General features: G+C 36.1%; 1 protein-coding gene across 2 annotated transcripts in view; it reads left to right on the forward strand.

Moving 5' to 3' along the window:
* megf6 (multiple EGF like domains 6) overlaps positions 1-13,692 on the forward strand; it is a 386,160-nt gene that overhangs the window by 299,187 nt on the left and 73,281 nt on the right. For both annotated transcript variants that reach the window (XM_039759556.1, XM_039759564.1), the window contains exons 15-16: positions 10,978-11,106; positions 12,037-12,165. In XM_039759556.1, coding sequence (XP_039615490.1) covers positions 10,978-11,106; positions 12,037-12,165 — 258 coding nt within the window. The remainder of the gene's footprint in view (positions 1-10,977; positions 11,107-12,036; positions 12,166-13,692) is intronic.

Here is a 13,692-nt window from a genome sequence, read left to right on the forward strand (position 1 = left end):
AATGGTTTACTTTCTCAACGTGCTGCATAAAAACAGTACAACATTTATTTATTTTTCTATAGTAATTTTGAATGCCAATGAGTTTAGTCATTTTTTTGTGTTTATTCAGTGAGCCACTAGGCCACTTTGCTAAAAGCAATCCAGTCTATTCAGTAAATGGATACTTTGTTAATGGAATAACACATTGTTACCAAGTGAAAGCACTCACATTATTTTTCATATGGGAATAACGTCTGTAAATAAACAAAAAAGAATAAAAGAAATAGAGGTTACACTTTAGTTTTGGTATCCATTATATGCAACTGTTAACAATCGTTATAGATTAAACATAGTTTAAGATTTTTCAACCAAATGGAAAACAATGAAAAATGATATTAACATATTTGAAGCAGTTTATTATTTTAATCATTTTGTTAGTAGCATTTTTGATTAAATATTTGTAGACTGTTAACAACTGTTTCATAATGTTTAACCAAGAAGAATATTTAATAACAGGTAATTAACGGACACTTCATGTCATGTTTATATAAAATACACCATAGTTTGTTCAGAGAAACGGTAGGTTTATGAGCTAGAAATATTTAAAATAGCCATTCTTTTTTCCATTGTCATTTTTTTTTTTTTTGCTAAAACAAAGCTCATCTTCTGGTGTCCAGTGTTCTAACACCCAGGATTCTTTTCTTGAAAGTCACCTTAACTTTCACAGAAGACACTTGTCACCAGTGTGTTTTTGTTGGCAGACACTGTTGAATGTAAAGTCAGGCTATTGTTAGAGAAATTTTTATTTGGCTGCACCCTTCAAGAACCTAGCTATGCCTTCTAAAAAAAAGTCCTCCTCAATACTAACCCTTTTTTATATAAATTTTTGTAACTGTTGACAGAATTATGAGATACAGAAATATGAGAAGTCCACATAATGGACAGTTAAAGGCTTTTAAAATGTGTTGTGCTCATTGTGCATTTGCAGTTTTATAATTGATACTCTGGGTTTGTAGCTTGAATGTCGTCTCCAGGAAGAATGTATTTTAAGATTTAGATTCTATAAAGAGATCGATTGGCCTCAGTCATTATTAGCAACTTGTATATAGATGAACAAAACAGAATTTGACTCTAAATGTTTTCTATAGGTAAGGACTTTGTTCTATTATCCATGCCAGAGGAGAGGGTACTAAGTACTAAACACAACAGACTCAATGCTTTTTACACCTACAGTGCCCTCTAATTTTTTAGACAAAGAAACATTTTTCCTTTATTTACCCCTCAACTTCACAGTTTACAATTACAAATCAGATAATTTGAATATAAATAAAGTGCACATTTCAGATTTTATTTTTCATACATTTTGGTCACACCATGTAGAAATGGCAGCACTTTTTCTACACGGTCCCCATATCACAACACAGTAATGTTTGGGACAGTTGGCATCCCAGGTGTTTGTGATTACTCAGGTGTGTTTCTTTGCTTTATTAGTGCAGGCATTCGATAAATAGGCTTGTTTCTACCTACAAACTACCTTTAGAGTCTGTTGTTGCCATTGTTCAATGTGAGAACAAAGAAGCCATTATGAGGCTGAAAAACAAGTTCAAGTTCAAAGTTTATTGTCATGTGCACAATAAAGAAACACGTTTCACTGTACAATGAAATTCTTTTTTCTGTCCAAATGACAAAACCAACGTATTAAGATAAACATAAATAATAAGTAGCAGATAGATAATAAGTAACAGAGGCAGCATAAAGTATAAAAACAGAATAGAAATATAAAGTGTAATGTGCAGGTAGGTGTGTGATGGACAAGTCAAATACAGTTGTGTGAGGTTATAAACTAGTCAGTTATTTAGGAGTCTAATGGCCTTGGGAAAGAAAGAGTTCTTTAGCCTGGAAGTCCTGCATTTCATACTTCTATACCTCCTGCCTGAGGGTAGAAGTGTGAACAGTTTGTGTTTGGGGTGGGGTCCCTGAGGATCGAGCCAGTTCTCCTGTGGACTATGCAGTTGTAGGTGCTCTCACTGCTTTTTTACCACTCTCTGCAGACGTTTGCGGTCCATAGCAGTAGTGTTGCCATACCACACGGTGATGCAGCTGGTCAAGATGCTCTCAACAATGTAGCTGTAAAAGTTGCTGAGGATCTTAGTCGACATACCAAACTTCCTCAGCCTCCTCAGAAGGTACAGCCGCTGTTAAGCCCTCTTGACCAGCTGTGTGGTGTTAAGTGTCCAAGTGAGGTCCTCACTGATGTAGACGCTCAGGTATTTAATGCTGCTCACCCTCTCCACTTCAAGCCCTCAGATGAATGGTGGCCAGTGAGGTCTCCTGTCCTTCGTCATGTCTACTATCGTCTCCTTTGTCTTGTCTGTGTTGAGGGTGAGGTTGTTGTCCTCACAGCATGACACCAGGCTGTCCACCTCCCTCCTGTAGGCCGCCTCATCCCCACCAGTGATGCGTCCAATGACTGCGGTGTCATCTGCGAACTTTAGGATGATGTTATCTTTGTGGGAGGTGACACAGTCCTGGGTGTACAGAGTGTAGAGGATGGGGCTGAGGACGCATCTCTGTGGGATGCCTGTGTTGGTGATAATGGTGGCTGAAATACTATTACCAGTCTTGACAGACTGGGGCCTGCCAGTCAGAAAGTCTAGGACCCAGTCACAGAGTGGGGTGCAGGCCAAGTGCAGACAGTTTATGGGTGAGTTTATGGGGGATAACCGTGTTAAAGGCGGAGCTGTAGTCAACAAAGAGCATCTTGATGTAGGAGTCTTTGTTCTCCAGATGGGAGAATAAATGTAGTGCGGCTGCTATGGCATCTGAGGTGGACCTGTTGGACCGGTATTCATACTGTCCAGTATGCTGCTCTGAATGTGGGCAAGCACCACTCTCTCAAAACACTTCATGATGATTGGAGTGAGTGCTACCGGCTTGTAATCATTCAGGCAGGTGGGTGGGCTTTTTTTAGCAAGGGGGATGATGATCATAGTCTTAAAGCAGGACGGAACGATGCGCTGACTGAGGGAAAGGTTGAAGATGGAGCAGAGAGCATCAGCCTACTTGTTGGCACATACTTTGAGAGCCTGCGCAGAGATGTTGTCTGGTCCTGCTGCTTTACTGGGGTTGATCTTCCTTAGTGCTTTGTGTACCTGACCTGAAAAGACCATTGGGGGAGGGGGGTTGTGTGGTCCAGGTGTGTGTGTGCCTCCATTCTGTGCTGTTGCTGGATGTCTGAAAGTGAGTGTAGAAAGTTTTGAGATCATCCGGCAGACTGTCTGTGGAGCTGATTGTGCTGGTGGTGGTCCTGTAGTCTGTGATGTGCTGTAGGCCCTGCCACACACGTCCAGAGTCAGCAGTAGAACAGAAGCCCTCCAGCTTCTCTCTGTACTACCTCTTGGCTGCTGTTATGGCTTTTCTTAGTCCATACTTCGCAGCTTTGTACTCCATCTCAGTATCTGATCTAAATGCAAGAGAGCGGGCACGCAACATGTGGCATACCTGACTGTTTATCCAGGGCTTCTGGCAGGTAAATTCCTGACTGGTATTAAAACCATTAGAGACATTGGTAAAACCTTAGGATTATCTAAATCAACTGTCTGGAATATTATTAAGAAAGAATGCAATGGTGAGCTCAATAATAGCAAAGGGATTGGTAGGCCAGGGAACACCTCCATTGTTGATGACAGAAGAATCTTCACTATGATATCAGAAACTGTCTTAGGAGGCAGATGTGTATGTGTCACAGACTACTATCCACAGAATACTTCATGAACATAAATACAAAGGCCACGCTGCAAGATGCAAATCACTAGTTAGCCTCAAAAGCAGGATTGCCAGATTACAGCTTTTATATAATCAAAATGCTCTGTAGATGGAAATATAATATCAACATGCAAGTCTCTGATGTTCTCAATACTGAGCATGTTGAATATATTAAATAACAATGATTTTCTTCATCAGAGTTCAAATAACAGTAGCATTTCAGCCTTAAGTATCTCCTGCCCAGGTACCACTTTCTAAGTGAGTGCAGATCATCCACTGGATGTCTACTCTGTTGATGATAATCAGCAGTAGTTAGTTACACATACTGTAGCAGAGCCCTTGTGCAGAAGTTCCTCTCCACAGCTAGCCAAGCTTGTACAAGTTCACTTTCACAGAATTTCTTCCACTGTCTCAAAGTAGGTATTTTTAGTATTCCTACATGCCTTCCTCAGAATTATTTTTTTATCTATGAGTTTTTGAATTCTAAATGAACAACAAAGTACATCTGGCTTTTTTGAATCAAATAATTTATAATATAATTTACAATGTACTGTAACAACATATATAACTAATTAGATAGAATATTCACTTTAGTAGCATTAATTCTCCTCATGACTGTTAAATGAAGTTATGACTATTTAATAAAGTTCTGTTTAACATATTGTACCAGCTGATGAAAGCTGTAACTTAAATAGTTCTTTAAGTAATTTTGTGATTGTCACATCTGTATACAGTATGTAGCTTCTTATATGAGACATTTAAAGAGAAATGATCAAAATTAAGTTTATGTGCAGGGGTACTTACAGGACATTTTATATCTTGTATGTATCTTAAACATGAAATTGAAATCATGTCATTTAATACATCTGCAAATAAAGAGTGTCAGTCAGTAATATAAAGCAACACTTCTATTATTATTGCTCTGTTATATTGCAGCATTAGTAAATGGAAAGAATTTCAGTTGCAATGACAAATAAAAAGTGATTAGGGTGCTACTGTATTATTAGACAGAATAAAATGAATAACTCTGGCTTCATATTATCTATGTAAACTGAAATATCTACCCCAAATAAAAATAGGAATAGCTATGGAAGAAGAAGAAGAAGAAAAAGAAGAAGCTTTTAAGATATATTGATCACATGTCATTTTAATGTAACATGGTAAATAAATAGCTTCTTTCAATTCTGATTCACATTACATAAAAAATCGAGATTAATTGTTTGATTAATACATTAAACTCTGTTTGGAAGGTAAATCCCATTTGTAAAGATTAGAAATTAGGGTTAGGCTTAGGATAAGCGTTAGGGTTGAGATCAGTTCATTCTGTTATCTATGTGTTTTGGATTTTTTTTCAAAGATATCATTTATGCTATCTCATATAATTCTGGTGCTTCCCAAGGATATTCAGAGACCAGGACCTATCCTGGTAGCATTAGGTACAAGCATGAACAAACCCAGAATGGTGCACTAGTCCATTGAAGGGTTCTATCAAGCACAAATGTCTAATTGAGATTCACCAATTTCCCCATCATGCACTTATTTGGAAGGAAGATAATTACTCTTAGAAAAACCCCACACAGACACGCTGAGGATCTGCAAACTCCATACAGACAATACTAAGATTTAAACTCTGGTTGTCCATGATGCTTGCTCTGCTCTTTATTTTTATGCTGAAAAAAATAAATCAGTGTAAAGTATAAGGGAACAATAAATCAAGTATCAATATATTATACGTATATATGGAACCAAAATGCCACAGGAAGGAAGAATGATATATGAGTTTCTGAGATGGACCCAAGGTGTTTCAAGGTATTTTTATTCCTTCTCTTTCTATGCTGTATTTTCTGGTGCTCCTGCTGTCAAGGCCAAAAGAAATTAAACACACAAAAGGAAAATTAGGGTATACTGTATCCTTATTCTTTTGTTTCTTTGGATTATTCCCCCTATACACTTCTCTAAGAATCTCTCACTGCTTCATAGACCACACAATCAAATGGCACAGTGTGTCAAGCAGCCTCTTTTATCAATTTCTTGTTGTCATTAGTGGAAAAGCTCACCGAGTGGAGCATGGAGTAATTTACATTTACCCTTTATATTGTATGTCACATATGTATTACACACATACTCAGAAATATATACACTCAAATGCACACACACTCATATGTATGCTGTATAGACTGTGTATATAATTTTTAACCAATAAAAATGTTAAAGAAGTAATTAGATCATTTAACTTATCAACAGTGTCATTTTAATAAATGTTGTCAAATATCTACTTTAAGTAGATGATTCAGTACTTTTGTTTCAGATACCATCAGTCCATTACATTATGTAAAAAAATGCTCCCTATATTGAATGTAGTATTAACCTGCACCCTCCAGTCTGTAATTCACAATTTAATTGAAAGGGTTTCTACTACATTGTTTCCTCTGAGAATTTTGAAGTTCTGGATCAGGTTCACTGATGTTTTTCTACTTGAGAGAAAACAGGTTGCGTTTCCTGAGGTCTATTAGAGTAGGTTATTTGAGGGTTGTACTTGAACTGTCATCGTTTGTAGAAATTCTAGCAGGTGTTATGTGTTTTCTTGTGTTGTGTTCAAAACTGTGCAGAGTATTACAAATGCAGTCTCAACTAACTAACGTTCAGCATAAGGTTCTGTGTTCTGAAAATTTTACACTATAATCTCACTTTTGATAAGATTTTCTTGATGATTCTGCTCATTAGTAGAAGAATAAGGTATATACAAACCATTTTGAAGTATGTAGTTTCTCTCAGAATATCCACACCAGCACCAGTCTTTCTTCCTTGACACATATTAAAGTTCTCTAATGTGACTATAGCTGTGTTTTCTAAAGTTACCAAAGTTCAGCAGCTCTAACTCAAAAAATGGGATTCAACAAAAGCCTGACATGCAGAAATTATTCCACAGACAAAATATCTTCATTTTTAAAAGTTTAGTTAGGTTTCAAAGAAAAGCAGTTCACACAAAAAAGAAAATTAAAATAGCAAAAAAGGAAAAAGGTAATGTTAAGAAAAGTTCACTTCTAGGCTTAATCTTGTTACATCTTAAATCCTTAATATTCACTTATAATTTCTGAACCATTTCAAAACATTTCTGAACCATTTCAAGATGGTCAGAAAACTGTATGCTTATCCTATTTCTAAGTTGAAAATGAGCCTTTCAAGTCCCTGCTTACTGGGACGTGTTCTAGACACAACAGAGCTTATTATCACACTGTTTCTCAGTTATAGTAAGAAGGTTCTATCTCTTACTAACTCATAGGGGGAAAAGACTATACCATAAGCTATGACTATGAAAGAAAATGTATATTCTATTCAAATTAAGCAAACATTAATATGAGTTTAACTCAAAACTTTAACTTTCTAAGATTGGCTCTTAAAGTGACTATAAAACCCCATTTTAACATCTTGCACCGAAATCATTGATTTTTGTGTGATAGACTTACATGGTAAAGATGTTAACCTTTCAGCATTAGCTATTTTATATTACACACTTTATAGCCCATTTTCAGAGTACCACAGGATGAATCTCACAAGTTCGCAATTGTATTAACTCTAGTTACATTTTGAAAGTAAGTTAAGTAATTAAGTTTCTTTGCAGCATAGACAGGGAAGTCTCAGTCTTAGTTCTGCCAAATCTAGCACATTAGCTCTTCTTTGAACCAACTTCAGGAAGATTATTTAGTTTATTATCTTAAACTAAAACTAAATTATCTTATTATCTTATTAAGCCTGTGATTAATTGGCATCCAGGTGTTGTTTCTGTCTTGCTGGAATAAGCTTCAGCTTCCTCCTGACCTTGCCCTGGATAAGCAGGTTAGGAACAAGGATAGACTGATTATTTTATTATTTTAAATACCATATACTGTATATTATGCATGTATTATTATACTTATTTTTTTTAATAAAAACTAAATCAAGTGAGGCATTTAGCTTCTGGCCAAACATTATTATGGATAAAATAAACATTCAGTTTTCATGTCTGCAGTAATGCTCAGGATCAAATGGGACAGGACAAATTGCTTGAGTGAAAACATCCTACACATTCTACTAGTCTTTATATATATATATATATATATATAATGTGGTAAAAGAGGACAGGACAGATTTGGGGTGACACCACACCCATGTACTGTATATTGTAAAGGCAAAATAATAAATGTAGCTTTTCAGCATTAGAACATCCCTAAGGACGTGAGTCTCAAATTAGACTATTCAAGATGACAGCACTTCCGGTTAGGAAGAGGTGGATCATGCTGGGCTGACACAAGAAGCTACCTCAGAGCTAGTAAAGTTGTCATTAATCTGGTCTGTAGAGGGAGGAAGAGAAGAGGTGTTAGAATATAGCTTCACTCTGTGTACTGATGAGAAATTACCACCACCAGAGCCTATATGCTGTCCCCAAGGTATGTGTGTGTGACAATATATAAATATACAATATTTGTAGACTTTTTACCAAATGCTAATATTATTGTCAGACAGTGTGGTGTTAAGTTTAACACTTTGGACCTAGGACCCCAAACCCTGAGGTTGTGGGTTCAAATCCTGTTACTGGCCATGAACAAGTAACTTCACCTTCCTGTACTCCAATCGGAAAAAGAAAAGAAATGTAAGCAATTATATCACAAATGTTTGTAAGTTGGCTTAGATAAAGGTGTCAGTCAAAGAATAAGTAATAACATTAGGTCACTGGGGCTGTTTACTCTTGAACCTGCTATATATAATTGCACATAAGTAAAACATTCCTTCATTAAATCAGTTTCTTGGCTGTTGATGGTCATTACAAAATACAGTTTTACAGGGAACTGTATTCTTTTGAATTTAAATGGGTAATCAGTTGGAATAATGTAAAATTTGTTTATATATAATTATTGTATAATTATTGGATGTTTACAATTTTCACTTGTTTACGTCATTCACTCAGTTATTTCTTTTTGTGTTTTTAATCAGTTGTATGCTTAAGTTTTGTATTTCTTTTTTTTGCCATAATCATAAGCAGATAATAAAGTTCTAACACATTATGTTTTACATAGCAATGACATTTATAGGCTGCACATTTAGGCAGCCTATGTGATGAACTGAATATTTTTACCTTTGTGGTTGTTTTTCCCAACTGCTTGAAGTGGAAGAAAATAACCACCGGTGCTACGTTTTGGAGGCACCTTAAATGATCAAGGGACCATGTTTAAAGCCTGCAGATGCAAATATATATGTTAAGTATTTTGAAGAGTGGTGGAGAGGGGAGATGTGGCATCCCCATTAAAAATAAGCAAATGTGCATGTAAATGTAAATGAGTTCCAAATTTGCGGTTACCCTTTCAAAGTCCGTACATGCGAATGTATATTATAATTGAGTAGCTGGTGTAGGACCTATTAAGTTTAAATTTACTCTGTCTATCCCTCTTATTTTGGATCCAAGGATGCCACTTCCGCCTCTACTTCTCTCTTCTTGCCTGTCGGTGCTCACAGCCATAGCATCTGGCACCAGCACACAAGCTTTACAGTACTTGCTTAACCACTAAGCTCTGCATCTTCCTTGAGCTTTGAGGAACTTTTTCCATTTCACAACTCACTGTACAAGGCAAGCAACTCCAGGAAAATGGCTCTTCTTCAGTTGTCCGACCTCTCTATTAGCTAATGTTGCTGTCAATCACTTTTGCTGCATCCTTCGTTTGTATATCTCAGCACTGCGCGGAGCATGTAAATTAACATAATATTAATAAATATCAACACATAAAAAATCAAGAAAGAAATAGATATATCTGATTTTTTTCTTTCTATAACATCACCAAATGTCAGGGAAATCTGTCAAAACATTTTTGGGGTGTTTAGTTTATCTATTTTAATAAATACCTATTGACTTTGGTGCACCATCCTGCCAAAGTTCAGCTTTTTATCTAAATGGGAAATAGTGTTTTCCTGATGAGTGAACTGGTCAACTTTGCAACATCCTTTCATGGTGAACACTCCTCAAATATTAATAACATTATTTAAAATTACAAATATACATACTTGTAATGATAGCAATTTACATGGCTGATGGATATTACTAATGGATTAAAACTAGAAAATCTTCACTTTTAAAAAGCCACAATTTCTCCAGTCTATAGTGTAGTGTTTAATGACTAAAGCTGCTTGAGTAAGGCTCCAGCTCCTGGCAATCCTGAATTAGAATATTTGAGTTAAATGAATAAAGCAGTGGCATGTTCTGCGAGAAAGCTGCAGCAAATAATGATAGTTAATTGAAAGCCCAATGTGTTTGACTCTTTAAACTAATTACTGAAATGTTTCCACTCATTAATACAAAGGTAAGAATCCACAATTATCTCCAGTATCCGGTGAGATGAATTTGCGTATTACTGAAAATGTGTTGATCAGGCAGTAAAGCTTACATTTTGAGAATCGACAGACTCCATCACAAATGTGTCATCACTAGCTAATAGTCATATATTTGTTAAAGAAGACTTCATGCATTAAATCATTAATGTTAATTGTCAGCATGTTGTAAAATTGTACTTAGTCAGCCAGTAAAACGAATGTATACAAGCACACTATACTTTTTGAAGTGGTGCTCAAAATGATACAAAAATGAATGAAAGAATATACCGTAGCAAGTTACCTTAATAATAAAAATATTTTTAAGTAGGCAACTAGCATATTACTGTGATTTATTTCATTTTCTTCATATTTCACATATGTGTGAAGTATCGCTTTTATGAAATAAATAGACTTATAACATTTAATAGAGAAAACACTGATATTCCTAGAGCATGTTTTGAGCATTTACCATGACAAGTACTATGTCTGTGTGTCAGTACTTGTGATAAAAATTTAATGGACAAATGGACCAATGCATATGAAACATTGTGGACAACTTGCAACCTTTACTCTTAAGAGTTTTGTTATTGATTTGAATTAATTTTTACAGTTCAAGGTTTCCACAGCTGATACCAACAACATCCAAATCATTGTAAAAATGTGTCTTAAAGAACATATTTAAGACTTTGAACGAAAGAAAGATTTTTTTGTGAATTTTATATACAATCCAAAGCTTGTTCTATGAGTTTTTAACGACTAACATTTTTAGATTCAGTAGTAGTATTACATCTTGCATATATTTTGGAATACTCATGTTGTAAATAGCAAGAAAGTCATGTAAACTCTGCATCACTTTTTAAAATGTTTGCTCTTTTTTGTGTTTTCTGCTCACAGCTTGCCCCACTGGAACTTATGGAAGAGAGTGCAGCAAAAGCTGTAAATGTGAAAATGGAGGAACATGTGACCCTACAACTGGAGTATGTCACTGTCCTCCTGGAATTACTGGAAATTTTTGTGAAAATGGTAAAGAAAATTAATTATCTTATTGTTAGAGCAACAGTAGAATGTAATAACTTTTCATTCTTTCTTCTCTGTATTTTATTCCATTAAATTAATGAATTTACTCTGTCACCCAATTTTAGACGTGGCTTATTTTATTCAGAAGTGCAAGGGAGCAAGGTCCAGTTTATAAAACAGACCACAGTTTTAGTCAGATGTTTGACTAAATAGTTGCAGGGAGCTACTTAAAATACAAGAAAGAAAAAGTGCTGTCAGACAATTTTGGAGTGGTGGAGCTATAAAGCTAAATTAATGTTCTGCAAGACTTGCACAACAATAGTGATGATTAATGCTTGACTTTGAAGGTCCTGAGTATGCTTACCCAGAATTGTCCTAGTTTAAACTCTGAAATTCACTGCCAGGATTTGATATGCAATCTGAAATACAAATAGACAGGTCTTTCGAACAAAACAAATGTCCATCGTGAAGTAAGATAGATTATCATTCATGGACATTTCAAGAATGTTCCCCACAACATAATAGGCTTTGAGTTTGATCTCTGTTTTGGATCATAACCAGGACAATTCTGGGTAAGCATACTCAGGACCTTCAAAGTAAAGTGAGAAACTATAATTGTATGCTGAGTGGTTACTTTGTAAAGTGTGAAGAAATCACCTTACATTTGCTTTCCCCACAATCCTATCTTGAACTTTTATAGCTCTTGATGTCACACATGGGTCCTATTTTTTCTGTATTGTACCTATTTTAAGTGACATTCAGGGATTAACCAAAGAGTTAAAAAAGCAATTTATAGACAAGTGGATGTAATATTCAGTTAGTGTGGACCCAGTGAAAGCAAGAAGAGTTTATTTTTAAAAAAATTAAGACTTTTAAATTGATTGTGTTCTTATAGAATCTGAATTTTCCATTCTGTACTTTTATTATTTTGGTCAGGTTGTCCAAAAGGGTTGTTTGGAAAGAACTGTAACAGGAAATGCAACTGTGCAAACAATGGCCACTGCCATAGACTGTATGGCGCCTGTTTGTGTGACCCGGGCCTTTATGGACGCTTTTGTCATTTATGTGAGTTTTATAATTGTATATCACTCAGAAATTAAACTGAATGAATGTTTGCCAATTAAATTGTTTCTCCAATCATGACTTAAGTAAGTTTCTTAACTGTGCATACTTTAATGTGTCGTAACTGTGTATACATGACTGATTTAATGGCATATGACATTTTTATCAACCTCATTCAGTTTACAATTTTGTTAGATTTATTGCCAAAAATAAAGGAGTTCTAAACAGTTCCAGTGGCAGGAAATAGCAACTTCTAAAAAGAAGAGCAACATTTAAGGAAAAGTGCACTATTGTATTCATGGATGTATCCAACATGTGCTTGTTACACAACTGGCATCACAACTTAACACCAAACTTCACTTTGTTTGTGGGCAAGCTCACATGGTGGCTTCTTTGAGTTGGTCATGTTTGGTCACTAGGCAGCTGTTGCTGAATACCACCCTCATGTCTTGCTTTATGAGTTGTGTTCTTAAATCCTTTGTTCCTTGTAAGATGAGTGGAGCAAAAATGTCCAAGGTCGCATGCTGAAAGAATGTTGCATTTCTAATGGGCAGCTGAGAGCTCCTGGAAATTTCTCAGAAGTCCATAGAGACTGTGGCAAAGGATAAGGTGGCCTCACTAGTTTAACCCAGATTGTTACTGTCATGAGCCTTATCAGGAAATCTGGATGGAGAGAAAGACAAAGAATATATCTCATAATTAAGACAAGTTGATTGACTAAATATACTAAAATAAAAAAATAAAAAAACTGCCCACAGTAACTAGCTAATAACCTATGCATACTCTGCCTTTTGGGTCCTCTAGAGTGTAACTCCATCCATCCATTTTCCAACCTGCTGAATCCAAACACAGGGTCACAGGGGTCTGCTGGAGCCAATCCCAGCCAACAAGGCAGGAACCAATCCTGGGCAGGGTGCCAACCCACCGCAGGACACACACAAACACCAGGGCCAATTTAGAATCACCAATCCACCTAAACTGCATGTCTTTGGACTGTGGGAGGAAACCGGAGTGCCTGGAGGAAACCCACGCAGACACGGGGAGAACATGCAAACTCCACGCAGGGAGGACCCGGGAAGTGAACCCGGGTCTCCTAACTGTGAGGCAGCAGTGCTACCACTGCGCCACCATGCCACCCTAGAGTGTAACTGACAGTATTAAAATATTTACAAGATCTTAGAAATCAAGAAATATGGGGTAGCTAAAATGGCATTTTTAGACTTTTGTGTTTCTCTATACCTCACTCTCTGCAGCACCGGTCAGCTATGCAATTGCTCCCCGTGGAACAGCCACAATATGGGATATATTTTCAATCCCACCAAAAGCCTACATTCAGTCCAAGATGAACATTCACAATATGGTGTTCTCCCCTCTTCTATTTCTGTATTCTGCTCTGTTCTGCTTTAAAAAGTATTTGTGTCTGTTATTTTTTTCTAAAATTCTATGAATCACCTGTTATAACTTAATCAGACCCCCTTTCCCCAAGTTATCATTTCTTTTTTATTTATATAAAACTCTGAAACTACTATA

Source organism: Polypterus senegalus, chromosome 1 (assembly GCF_016835505.1).
Source record: "Polypterus senegalus isolate Bchr_013 chromosome 1, ASM1683550v1, whole genome shotgun sequence".
NCBI classification, from domain to species: domain Eukaryota; kingdom Metazoa; phylum Chordata; class Cladistia; order Polypteriformes; family Polypteridae; genus Polypterus; species Polypterus senegalus.